The sequence below is a fragment of the Globicephala melas genome, chromosome 11 (genome assembly GCF_963455315.2).
Source record: "Globicephala melas chromosome 11, mGloMel1.2, whole genome shotgun sequence".
NCBI lineage: Eukaryota > Metazoa > Chordata > Mammalia > Artiodactyla > Delphinidae > Globicephala > Globicephala melas.
Window position 1 is genome coordinate 60030076 of NC_083324.2, and position 14104 is coordinate 60044179.

The 14104-nt window shown below is 39.6% G+C and overlaps 1 protein-coding gene across 6 annotated transcripts in view; it reads left to right on the plus strand.

Moving 5' to 3' along the window:
- The window catches only part of DST (dystonin), a 496183-nt gene extending 490867 nt beyond the window's left edge, over positions 1 to 5316 (plus strand). For 4 of the 6 annotated variants that reach the window (XM_060308075.1, XM_060308076.1, XM_030841045.2 and 1 more), the window contains 3 exons: positions 395 to 505; positions 3380 to 3503; positions 4295 to 5316. In XM_060308075.1, the coding sequence (XP_060164058.1) occupies positions 395 to 505; positions 3380 to 3503; positions 4295 to 4557 (498 nt within the window). In that variant the 3' untranslated portion in view covers positions 4558 to 5316. The remainder of the gene's footprint in view (positions 1 to 394; positions 506 to 3379; positions 3504 to 4294) is intronic. The other 2 variants (XM_060308077.2, XM_070046681.1) reach the window with 1 other exon arrangement.
- Positions 5317 to 14104: the final 8788 nt, after the last annotated feature.

Consider the following 14104-nt stretch of genomic DNA (forward strand, 5'->3'; position numbering starts at 1 on the left):
TAAAGACGATCTATTTAGGGGCTTTGGTTACCTTTCAGATTGTTTTTTCTTTTTAAAGCTTCATTCATGTTTTTGGTGTATATGATTTGCCATCAGACCTTTTCTATTTGTTTTTGGTTTTTTATTTTTAAGTTTTGAATTTTATTTTATTTATTTTTTATACAGCACGTTCTTATTAGTTATCTATTTTATACGTATTAGTGTATACATGTCAATCCCAATCTCCCCATTCATCCCACCACCACCCCCGCCGCTTTCCCCCCTTGGTGTCCATCTATTTGTTTTTAATGATGATCATTCTTACTGTGAAATGAATGGCTGTGAATCTCTCTTTCCGTGGCTTTGTTTTTTTATCTGCCGTCCTTTACGTTTGATTTGCCATTGTTCCATACAGATTCTCCATCCTTTAACACGCAATTATGGTAAACCCTGGTTGACAAACAGCAAGGTGTCAACTCCTTGTAAACCAGCTGAGTGCTCAGACTTCCCCATGTCATCTCCAGAGGTATTGTAAGGCCCCAGATTCCAGCCTAACAGCCGCCTTTAACTGAAACGATCACCTACTAACACTGCTTCACCTCACCCTTAATAAATGTACTTTTGATAATACGTCGTCTTTTTACAGACTTCTATATAATAAGTCTCAACCCTAGGAACGTGAGAGTAAGGGGTGAACACAAAAGACGGTTTATAGCTCCTCAAAGGGCGTCAGCCTAACCTAGTCACCTCTGCAGGCTCTCAGCCTTTTTTGTTTCTCTGTTCTCTTTCTCATACTTAATTTTGCTTTTCTCCCCTGGGAGAGTGACATACAGGAGATTATACCCAGACCTAAGTCAGGTTTCTTTTCAAGCTGATGGTATGCTTTTGCTTCTAGACATAATTTGGGCAAGAAATGCTGTAACCCTTTTTAGGTGAGAGTGAGAGGCAGTATCATTTGCAAGAGAATCACTTAAATTAAAAGAATGTGGACTGAGTGTTCTCTCTGGGCAAGGTCCTTCTGACTGTCTGGTATGTCTATTTCTGCCCAAGAACACTGGGTGGATGAGCCCCAAGCCTTTTAGTTACCAGCGCAAGGGGCTGGGGGCTCGGATAGGCAAAAGGTTATCTGTCATTCTCAAAAGGTATGTATCTTTATTAGACTTAATGATTTTTTTCAGGACCCTCTCACTTTTTTAAATGACATGCTATATGGGGATAAGATATTTAGGAGATATAAAATTTGCCGAGATTAACTTATATATCAGATCATTTATATTCAATTGGAAGTCAACCACACGTCTTTTAAAGAAAGTTCTCTGTAAAATGATAAACATAGGCACCAAATAAATCACATATTTGATTAGAATCACCATAAGGAAGGGAGAAAAATCCCTAAAGAACTGTTATTGAAACCAAGGAGGTATTTCATATTAAAGGCAAGGACTCCTGGATAAAACTAATTTAGTACCTCTCAAAAGCCTTTTATGCTTTTCAAAACTCTTATCTGTTATGTAACCCTCACACTCATAATGAGAGGTAGGCAGAGAAAATGTCATTGCCCTCCTGACTCAGATTGAAATGATGGAAATGGAAATTGCAGATGGTGGTATAGAGTTGGGGCAGAAGCCCATTCCTCAACTCTTCCTCATCCCCCAGCCCCTCATTTCTCCCCCTTCCCTCAAGTGAGTGATGTTAATTTCATATGTTACGTCTGAGGCGTCTGTCGCTTCTGATGGATCTCTTGTAGCCAAAACTGAGAGCGGTTGAAGGAACCTAAAGTGACATGTTTGCTTTAAATATTCAGGGCTGTGCTACTCTGTTCAAATTTTTGAAAAGTGGAACCCCCCCCCCCCACAAATTTAAGTCTATTATTTTGGCTAATACAAAGCTAGGTTTCATTTCAAATAGCCTCATGAGGCAAAACAACAGTATCCTTCTATGGAAGGGTCTTTAAGAGCACGGGGTAGGTTTGTGACTATAAAATCAGAATATCAAGGCATCTGAAAAGAATGCTCTTGGTCCTTCATGGTAATGAACTGTCATCTTGAGTGATATATTTCATCACCTGTGAGTCCTCACTCTCTCCTGGGTTGTTGAGATTCTGAGTTAGGAATTTAACTGGAGCAGAGCTGTCAGAGTTCGGGCAAATTACTGCCCTCTTCAGGCCCTCCTCTTTCACAGTTGTGAAAAAGTGAGTAGGTAAGTGTGAGGATTAATTGTGGTTAGACTAGTGAGAGTATTTTCAATGCTTAAGCATCTTTTTTTTGGCTGCGCTGAGTAGCATGCAGGATCTTAGTTCCCCCACCAGGGATCGAACCCCTGCCCCCTACCATAGGAGTGCAGACTGGGCCACCAGGGAAGTCCCAAGTATTATATGTATACGAATTCTATATAAATCCTATATTTAAATGTATGTAGAGAATACATATGTAAATGAATTATGAATATCATTAATATTAATAAATTGCAACCGTGATATATCTAAAGGTCTTACATATGCTTTATTATTAAACATTTAAAACTATTTAATAAAGGAAAATTAATTTTTCAAAAAGCATATGTAATTGTTTAGATCTGTTTCCTCCAAACAGCTCCCTGACTGTGAGTTCATTGAGGAATATGATGTCTTTATACTTCCCAGATTTGTTTTTGTTTTTTGTTTTTTTTTAACTTTGGGAGAATTTCCAAAATGTTGTAGTGATCCAGGAAACGTGAATGATTTTAGATTTAGAATAAAATGTCATAGTTGTGATTACTTTAGACATTCTCTGCAAACTCCTGTAAGAATTTTAAGAGAATCATCCCCAAACATTGCCTAGGTATCTTGTAAGGACCGTAGACAGTGACGGAGCCAAGAGAGGAAGTGACATCTTACCAAGTTACAGAATGTCGCTTTTTTCTCTTTTTGGCAGTTATGTTTGTTTAAATGGTGGCTGTCTAGGCATTCCTTATTTTCTTCCTGTTCAATTTCTGTTTATTTATTTCTGTCTAGTTCCCTAAAAACCTTGCAGGCAGCAGAGAGTCCAAGCACGATTTTTTAGAGGCCAGTCTTCTCTCGGGACCATGCAGCCACCATCATCTTTTTGGCTCTACTCTCTCAACTCTGTGATAATTCACTGACAATCTGAAAGATACTAACATACTCAGAGTTTGTCTGTGTTTCCTCGGGGACTCTCCACTTTTGTGTTTTCTCTCCAACATGAATTCATTTTCTTTAGAGGGGTCCCTCTGAATTTAGGGAGAGAATAAGAAATTAGTGGAGAAAAGCAAGTGAGAACCCCATGCCTCCTCACCTCCTGAGTGTCTAGTGGAGGGTTCCCACCCATCTGTGAAGTGGTGTCAGTGGAGAATCACGGGACAGGAGCAATATCTGAAATGTCTTTTCCCTGATTCGACACAGGGAACGCCGATACAGGGAAGCAAGCTTCGACTTCCGGGATATTTATCAGGGAAAGGCTTCCACTCCGGGGAAGACAGTGGCTTGATCACAACCGCAGCTTCCCGAGTACGGACACAGTTTGCTGGTGAGTCTGCTGCGTTCCGTCTCTCGTGGCTTTTCAGTGTGATCTGAATATGAAAATCCCATTTCTTCCTAATCGGGGAAGACAAATCAATGCTGCTGTATTCTTCTGAAATGACAAGTGGTCCCAGTCCTCCATCAAAGGTAAGGGATCAGTGAGCCATGGGCATAAGGGACTCAAACATCCCTTTTGGAAAGTATCAGAGAAAGATGAGACAGTGACTGTGGAATTGAAGAAAAACTGTGGCAGGATCTACCCCTTCCGACCGAAAGTCTGGCCTCCTCTGCTGCTTGGAAATTGCACTGGGTTCTGTTTGGGGTGGTTGGAAAAACCCAGCTGCACTGGCCCTGACCCCGGGGATCCTAAGCACAGCAAGCCTGAAGCTTCTTTAAACTTTCAAGTCTTTTGTCTTCAATTCCTTTGTGCTTCGAATTACTTATCCTAGGCAAAACTTGTGCTGTGCGTTCGTACTGCACACGTCCCTGGGTTATACCTGCCAAACTTTGGAAAACACAGTCTCAAGGGATATATCTATTCCTTATGTCTGTGTGTGGTAAATGGAATTCCATGTTAAGTGGGGTAGCCCCCAACCTGCTTTTTGTTTGTAAATTGAGCTTTTTGTATATTTCATCTACTTAGAGTGGGAGCAAGGCCATGAAATCAACATGTATTTCTTGAGCGCCTACTGGGTGTCCAGAAAACTGACTGAGGTTAAACGGTGGCACTGAGTTTCAAGAATCGGTGGCAGCTGGATGCAGTAGGAAGGGTGACCCATCTCTGCCCTCTCTCCTCAGATCCCAAGAAGACCCACAGCCGACCAGGAAGCCGAGCTGGCAGCAAAGCTGGTAGCCGGGCCAGCAGCCGCCGAGGCAGTGATGCATCAGACTTTGACATCTCGGAAATCCAGTCTGTGTGCTCCGACGTGGAGACTGTCCCCCAGACACACAGGCCTACGCCCCGAGCAGATTCTCGGCCGTCCGCAGCCAAGCCTTCCAAAATCCCCACACCCCAGAGGAAATCACCTGCCAGCAAATTGGACAAGTCCTCCAAGAGATAGTGCAGTTGGTTCTACCACTGTCCTTCCTAAAGCCTTTACTATTTAAGTCTGAAAGATGTAACATATGATGTAGAGACTATTGTGAAATAATGCAAGAGGTGAGTTTAAAGTTCTGCAGATGGCCTTATTTGTGTATTTGTCTTTTTCTTTTATCTGTATAATTTGGGTCAGATAGTCTGGGGTTTTAGTCACATCCTCCATGAGGGGGGAGAGAGTTTGATAGGCACTAACGTTTCTGCACTGAGCGTGTGGAGCACACCTGAGATCACTATACCTGCAGGTAAGTCCACGACTTCCCGACAGCCAGCCCTCCACTGGGAGCTAACATGAAGGATACCTCAGGACACCTTCTTGCTTCTCTGGAAACTCTGAAAAGCCAAAAGACACCCACAGCGATCTATTCCAAGATGATCTAAGTGTAAACTGCAAGATGGGGGGCAAAAAGACAAACACACCCGCCGCAGTTCTTAACCTTGTACCTGACGGAGAACTCACAGAAAGTTCCTTTCTGCACCTGCCCATGCTCTGAGATTCCCAGACTCTTGCGCGTTTCTGTGCCATGGCTTCACCTGAGGCCAGAGGCGTCCTGGACGTGAGCCCTCTTATCCTGTAAGAATATCATCATAAAGTGCATTCATGTAAATGTGAGGTTTTCTTTTGCTTGAGTGGACAGTAGCACCTGTACCATTGAACTCATTTTGTATCAAAGCAAGTTTGCTTGCAGAAAAGCTATGAAATAAAACATGTCCCTTAACTACATTGCTATGGAATTAATTTTTTTCCCCAGGGAGAAAAAGTCAGTGTATTTTTTTATGAGCAAATATCCATTTGGAGTGACCAAACGAGACTTAAAAATGGGTTTATTTTGATTTTCTCATCTGAAGTAATCATGTTCTGGTATTATATCTATATTTAATATAAACCTTTTAATTTATTATGTATACTCACATACTATAGGAAGATATTAGTATGCATTTAATAAAACATATTCACTTGAACATATGGCATACCTGATTATTTAAAGTGAACTTTTTCTGTTTGCTCTAAATAAAGCTTATATGGACGATCTCTCTTTACTAACAGTGTGACAGGCTAAGTTTGGGGGACAAAAAACACAGGGATATAATACATAAGAAATGATAAAATAACATTAACCATTCTATAAATATTTTTAATATGTACCAACCATGTGCCAGCCTCTGTTGGTGACACTGAGGCGCTCTTATATTCAAGGGGAAAAAGCTAATAACTAAATCACTAAAAAACATGAACTGAAACCAGGGGATGTATGACAGGGTAATGTAGTTACATTCCCTCCTGTGTACATTTAAAAATCAAATGATAAAATTTTCTTAAATATAAAAATGGCATCAAATATAATTAGAAGAATGGCAGATGATGGTTCCTTTGGGTATGACCGGTCACAGTTCTCCCTGTGACTTTGTAAATTCATTTCAGCACACGGCATTGGTGGCATTTGGGTTCAGGAGTTAGTTAAGATAGTCTTGTGTTTTCCCCACGTGGTCTTTTTCATGGAGGCCAGCGTTGAATTGAAGGGCCTGGAGTCTCCGGAGACAGAAATTAGGTGCCGCTTTTAAGTGACTCCTTTCTCAAAGCATGGGTCTCAAGTGCATGCCCTTGATGGGAAGGGTGATTCTAACCTATGGGACCACTTGCTGTAATTCATGCGTTTGATTGTAAACACCTCATCTGAGAAGGCAGCTGAAATTGCTGTTACTCCTTTGGTGCTTTGCATAGGATCACATTTCCACTTCAAAGACAAATTTAAGGGAATAATTTTATCTGGGCTCATTTGAATGCTGCCCCTGATAAAGAGCTAGGGAATTTGCTTTTTGTAGTAGGAAGTGGTGAAAGATACTTCGAGAGTCCTAAGGAACTGCTTCCAGCTACCAGCAATTGTCCTCCTGGGGAGCTTTTCACACTTTGATGCCTGATATTTGTTTCCTCTTGAATGTTTGTTTCCCAGAGCCTCAGGCTGACTTCTGAGGTCCTCCTGGAAGTTTCCCTCCTCTTCGCTACACAGTTCCTTCTCTTTTCTTTTTGTCTTTCTTTCTTTTTTGTTTTCTTTCCTACTTTTTATTTTAAAAACATGACATTGGAATGAATCGCAATGCTAAACATCTTAAAGATTGGCTCTGTTAGAAGATAAACTGAGGCATACTAAGAATTTTTAGGAGCTCTACGAAACAGACACAGACATAGAGAACAGACCCTGTGGTTGCCAAGTGGAAGGGGAGGGTGGGGTTAACTGATACAAACTATTATATATATGGTGGATAAACAAGGTTCTGTACAGCACAGGGAACTATATTTAATATCCTGTGATAAACCATAATGGAAAAGAATATGAAAAAGAATATATATATAAAACGGAATCACTTTGCTGTATAGCAGAAATTAACACAACATTGTAAATCAACTATTCTTAAATTAAAATTTTTATTAAAGAATTCTAAGAGTTTACTTGAGCAAAATCCAGTTCCAATCAGGCAGCGCCAAACCGGAAGTGGTTAGGAGTCCACCAACAGGAGAAAAAGCAGAGGCAGAGCCAGGAAATTATTGAATGGCTGTCACTTAGAGCCCAGTTGACTGTTTGTGATTGGCTGTCCTTAGGCTTTGATTTCATAACCTCGAGGCATTTACAGAACTAGATTTTGGTTTTTGTTTTCCTAGGCCCCTGAGGCATTAGAGCCACTTGGATCTAAAGGCCTCCTTGTTTAATTAATTGAACGGTTCTTAAGCGTTAAGGCAGCTGAATCATGGAGTCGATTTTTTTGCCTTAAAAATAAATACTAATTCTCATGAAAAAATGGAGTGCAGAAGGGGATGGGCCTGGACAAATCTCAGATCTGGTTCCTTTTATGGCAAATAAGGGTGGAGGGGCTTGGAAGTGCCCTGTTGGCTGCTGGGGTTTGACCCGTAAAACAATGAAAAGGAAGAGAGGCAGGGAAAGGATCTTGTTTCCTTTTTGATCATTTTTTAAGCTTGCTTCACGTATTTGCAACAAGGGAAATCGGGATGAGGTACAGTCATTTACTCCTTTTTGGACAACGTGGTTTGAAATGCTTGTGCTTTTTTGTCAAACAAGTGATCTGATAGCACCAACCATACGTTTGCAAGTGCCCAAGCTACTGTGTGTGTCTCATGAGGTGGCCGCCTGGCCGGGAACTTACCTCTGGGGGCCATGAAGAAGGCAAGGACACTAAATTTGTCTCAGTACTTTAGTAACTAGGTTTCCTTGAGTCTTGTTAGGGGTTAACTTGATGGTCACCAAAATCTACTTGGATGTGAATAGAGTCATAGATGAGTTGTATGGCTTTGTGAAGTATCTGACCTACCCTGCCCAACTGTACAACTTTGGTTGACTTCATATAATTTTGGTGCAATGGAGATGTTGAATATCTTGTCAGGATAAACGACAGCAAACATATGGAATCTTTCTGGCTTCTGCTTCCTATGTGCTAAATTAAGAACACATGCAAGGCACCCTGACTTCAGACTATACTACAAAGCTACAGTAATCAAGACACTATGGTACTGGCACAAAAACATAAATATAGATCAAAGGAACAGGATAGAGTGAAGTAAGTCAGAAAGAGAAAAACAAATACTGTATGCTAACACATATATATGGAATCTAAGAAAAAAAAAAAAGGTTCTGAAGAACCTAGGGGCAGGACAGAATTAAAGATGCTGACGTAGAGAATGGACTTGAGGACATGGGGAGGGGGAAGGGTAAGCTGGGATGAAGTGAGAGAGTGGCATGGACATATACACACTACCAAATGTAAAATAGATAGCTAGTGGGAAGCAGCCACATAGCACAGGGAGATCAGCTCCGTGCTTTGTGTCCACCTAGAGAGGTGGGATAGGGAGGGTGGGAGGGAGATGCAAGAGGGAGGAGATACGGGGATATGTGTATGTGTGTGTGTGTGTGTGTGTGTGTGTGTGTGTGTGTGTATATATATATATATGATTCACTTTGTTATATATATATATCTGATTCACTTTGTTATACAGCAGAAACTAACACACCATTGTAAAGCAATTATACTCTAATAAGAAAGATGTTAAAAAAAAAGCATGCAAAGCAAAATGTGTTCAAAGCAATTTCATATTCATTTACCCACACTTTTATTGTACCCCATTATTTGAAATTAAAGACTGCATAGGAGATGAGAATAAAAAGAGATTAAAAGTTTTCAAAAGTTATCCTCAGATAAAATATTCTTTTAAAAGTTCCTCACCCTAAAAGAGCGACTTTTGCCCCAGGGCAAAGACCAGGAATTTCAGTTGCCACAGCCTTATAGACTCTATCTTTTCTGCCAGTGGGTTCCCTACTTCTTTGACAGCATATTTCCAGCAATAAGAATTTTCTGAGCAAACTCTTCCAATGTGTTTATCAGATATTTTTTGCATATATTATCATTAGCTAATTTCTCAAGGTTCAATATAATCTTAGTGTCAGATTTACACTTAACAACACTGGTGTAGGAATATATACTTATTTCAAATAGTCTTGACAACTTTTTGGTCCAAATCTTGTCAAATCTGATGAGACCCTCCCTGGTTTAACTCATGATGTGACTGGGGGGGGCTTGTTCTAGGAGTGTCTTCTCTGCTTTTTTCTTCTTTGTTTCTTGCATTCTAAGTGTCTTAAATCCATAGTTTATTTGCAGGGATCTGTTTAAGCCACATTTGGTAAAGATTGTTTTGTTAAAAAGAGATGATAAAATGTGTTCATTCACCCTGCTTGACACAGATAAAGTGCAGTCTACCACACATGCTGCGAGAACCACTGTGTCCACCTGTCACCTGGGGACACAGACACAGAGGATGCTGTGGGTGCCACCATAGGGCACATGTTACTGTTGGTCTGTAATATGTCCATGGAGGTTGATTTCCTCCCCCTCCTCTTAGGTGAAATGTAAAACAGACATCTTGTTTTCATGCCACATCTGAACTTAGAGATCACTGTTCTACACTCTTTCTTTCTCCTCTGCTCCCAGTTATGTGAGAACACACACACACCTGTGCCAGCAGTTATATGTGATTATCTCCCTGCTTAGGTGTTCTCTGAAAATTTGAATTTAGTTCTGGCCCTTGTTACCTCTCACTTGTGCTACTACAGGACTGCCTGTTTATCGCCTCACTTTCAATGTCTTCTCCAGATGTCAGGCTGGAGGAATTGGTCCCATGGGGAGGGACAGGCCTTTCGATAATGAAGGACCAAAAGAAAGGGTGGTTAAGGTGGGAAAAGAGATACCCTTTAAACTTACACAGTTCTGTACATCAGTTATATCACAATAAAACTGGAAGGGAAGAAAAGATGGAAAAAGAGAAGTTAAGGGAGTTACATTACCTAACTGCACTGACTTATTTCTCTCAGCAAATTAGAAGCCAGGGTGTCCTGCCTGGAGTTAAGGAAAAGGTCATAGGTTATGGTGTTTGAGTTGAGCCGAAAAGGTTTGAAATAGCTGAGACCAGGGGACTGTAGTTACCCTGACCTACAGAGTGCAGCTGGGTGTAGGAACAGAGGGGGCAGAAGGTTAATTGAAAGTTAAGAGCTGAAATCAAGAGGTTTACAGACAAGCAAGAACTGAAAGAATTCAGCACCACCAAACCAGCTTTACAAGGAATGCTAAAGGAACTTCTTCAGGCAGAAAAGAAAAGGCCACAACTAGAAAGGAGGAAATTACAAAATGGGAAAGCTCACTGGTAAAGGCAAACATACAGTAAAGGTGGGAAATCATCCACACACAAATATATCAAAACCAGTAATTCTGAGAGTACAAATGCAGGATATTTGAAATCATTCGAAATTAAGAGATGAGCAAGTTAGGGAGCTTCCCTGGTAGTGCAGTGGTTAAGAATCTGCCTTCCAATGCAGGGGACCCAGGTTCAAGCCCTGGTCTGGGAAGATCTCACATGCTGCGGAGCAACTAAACCCATGCACCACAACTATTGAGCCTGCGCTCTAGAGCCCGTGAGCTACAACTACTGAAGCCCACATGTCTAGAGCCCGTGCTGTGCAACAAGAGAAAACACAGCAATGAGAAGCCCGTGCACCACAATGAAGAGTAGCCCCCGCTCGCCGCAACTAGAGAAAGCCCATGCACAGCAGCGAAGACCCAACACAGCCAAAAATAAATAACTAAATAAATTTTTAAAAAGATGAATAAATTAAAACAGTCATATACATATAGATTGCTATACCAAAACCTCATGGTAACTGCAAGCCAAAAATCTATAACAGATATATACACAAAAAAGAAAAAGGAATCCAAACACAACACTAATGATAGTCATCAAATCACAAGAGAACAAAAGTGAAAAGGAAGAAAAAAGACCTAAAAAACAAATCCAAAACAATTAATATCACAATAAGAACATACGTATCAATAATTACCTTAAATGTAAATGGATTCAATGCTGCAAACAAAAGACAGACTGGCTAAATGGATACAAAAACAAGACCCTATATATTCTATCAAACATTTGGAAAAGAGTTAACACTTATCCTTCTGAAACTATTCCAAAAAATTGCAGAAGGAACACTTCCATACTCTTTCTAAAAGGCCGCCATTACCCTGATACCAAAACCAGACAAAGATACCACAAAAAAAAGAAAATTACAGGCCAATAACACTGATGAACATAGACGCAAAAATCCTCAATAAAATACTGGCAAGCCAAACCCAACAATACATTAAAAGGATCATACACCATGATCAAGTGGGATTTATCCCAGGGATGCAAAGATTTTTCAATATCCATACATCAATCAATGTGCTACACCACAATAACAGATTGAAGTATACAAACCATATATGATCATCTCAATAGATGCAGAAAAAACTGTTGATAAAATTTGACATACATTTATGATAAAAACTCTCCAGAAAGTGGGCATAGAGAGAACATACTCGACATTATAAAGACCATATACTACAAACCCACAGCTTCCATTATACTCAATGGTGAAAAGGTGAAAGCATTTCCTTTAAGATCAGGAACAGGACAAGACTGTCCACTCACACCACTTTTATTCAACATAGTTTTGGAAGTCCTAGCCACAGCAATCAGAGAAGAAAAAGAAATAAAAGGAACCCAAATTGGAAAAGAAGAAGTAAAACTGTCACTGTCTGCAGATGACATGATACTATTTATAGAAAATCCTAAAGACACTACCAGAAAGCTACTAGAACTCATCAATGAATTTGGTAAAGTCGCAGGATACAAAATTAATAAACAAATCTCTTGCAATTCTATACAATAAAAACAAAAGATCAGAAAGAGAAATTAAGGAAACAATCTCATTTACCATTTCATCAAAAAGAATAAAATGCCTAGGAGACAAAAAATCTGTACCTACCTAAGGAGGCAAAAAATCTGTACTCCGCACACTATAAAATGCTGATGAAAGAAATCAAATGTGATACAAACAGATGGAAAGATATACTGTGTTCTTGGATTGGAAGAATCAATATTGTCAAAATGACTATACTATCCAAGGCAATCTATAGATTCAATGCAATCTCTATCAAATTACCAATGGTATTTTTCACAGAATTAGAATAAAAAAGTTTTAGATTTATATGGAAACCCAAAAGACCTCGTATAGCCAAAGCAATCTTGAGAAAGAAAAACAGAGCTGGAGGAATCAGGCTCCCTGACTTCAGACTATACTGCAATGTTACAGTAATCAAAACAGTATAGTACTGGCACAAAAACAGAAATATAGATTAATGGAAGAGGATAGAAAGCCCAGAAATGAACCAACATACCTATGGCCAATTAATCTACAACAAAGGAGGCAATAATATACAATGGAGCAAAGACAGTCTCTTCAAAAAGTGTGTGCTGGGAAAACTGGACAGCTACATGTAAAAGAATGAAATTAGAATATTCTCTAACATAATTCACAAAAATAAACTCAAATTGGAGGAAAGATTTAAATGTAAACCTGATACTATAAAACTCCTAGAGGAAAACATAGGCAAACACTTTTTTTTTTCTAATAAGGAAGGTGGAGAGTTCTCCTCCACCTTTTTTTTAAATAAATAAATTTATTTATTTTTGGCTGCATTGGGTCTTCATTGCTGTGCACAGGCTTTCTCTAGTTGTGGTGAGTGGGGGCTACTCTTCGTTGTGGTGCATGGGCTTCTCATTGCAGTGGCCTCTCTTTGCACAGCATGGGTTCTAGGCATGTGGGCTTCAGTAGTTGCAGCATGCAGGCTCAGTAGTTGTGGTGCACGGGCTTGGTTGCTCTGCAGCATGTGGGATCTTCCCAGACCAGAGTTCAAACCCATGTTCCCTGCATTGGCAGGCAGATTCTTAACAACTGTGCCACCAGGGAAACCCGGCAAACACTCTTTGACACAAATCGCAGAAATATCTTTTTGGATCCATCCCCCAGAGTAATGGAAACAAAAACAAAGATAAATAAATGAGACCTAATTAAACTTAAAATCTTTTGCACAGCAAAGCAAACCATAAAAAGAAAAGAAAACCTACAGAATGGGAGAAAATTTTTGCAAACGATGCAACCAACAAGGGATTAATTTCCAAAATACCTAAACAGCTCATATAGCTCAATATCAAAATAAAAAAACAAAAAAACAACCCAATAAAACAATGGGCAGAATGTCTATATAGACATTTCTCCAAAGAAGACACACAGATGGCCAACAGGCACATGAGAAAATGCTCAACATCGCTAATTATTAGAGAAATGCAAATCAAAACTACAATGAGGTATCACCTCACACCAGTCAGAATGCCCATCATCAAAATGGCCACAAATAATAAATGCTGAAGAGGGTGTGGAGAAAAAGGAACCCTCCTATACTGTTAGTAGGAATGTAAATTGGTAGAGCTACTATGGATAACAGTATAGAGTATCCTCTAAAAACTAAATATAGAGCTACCATATGATCCTGCAATCCCACTCCAGGACATGTATCCAGAGAAAACCATAATTTGAAAGGATACATGCACCCCATTTTTCATTGCAGCACTATTTACAATAGCCAAGACATGGAAGCAATCTAAGTGTCCATCGACAGATGAATGGATAAGGAAGATGTGGTACATATATACAGTGGAATACTACTCAGCCATAAAAAATAATGAAATAATGCCATTTGTAGAAACATGGTTGGACTTAGAGATTATCACACTAAGTGAAGTAAGCCATACAGAGTAAGACAAATCTCATATGATATCCCTTATATGTGGAATCTAAAAAATAAAAAATATACAGATGAACTTATTTCCAAAACAGAAAGAGACTCACAGAATAGAAAACAAAATTTTGGTTACCAAAGGGGAAGAGGGAGGGGAGGAATAAAATAGGAGGTTGGGATTAACATATACACACGACTATATATAAAATAGATAACCAACTAGGACCTACTGTATAGCACAGAGAACTATACTCAATATTTGTAATAACCTATGAGGGAGAAGAATCTAAAAAAGTATATATAGATACAGATCTATATAGATATAAAGCTGAATCTCT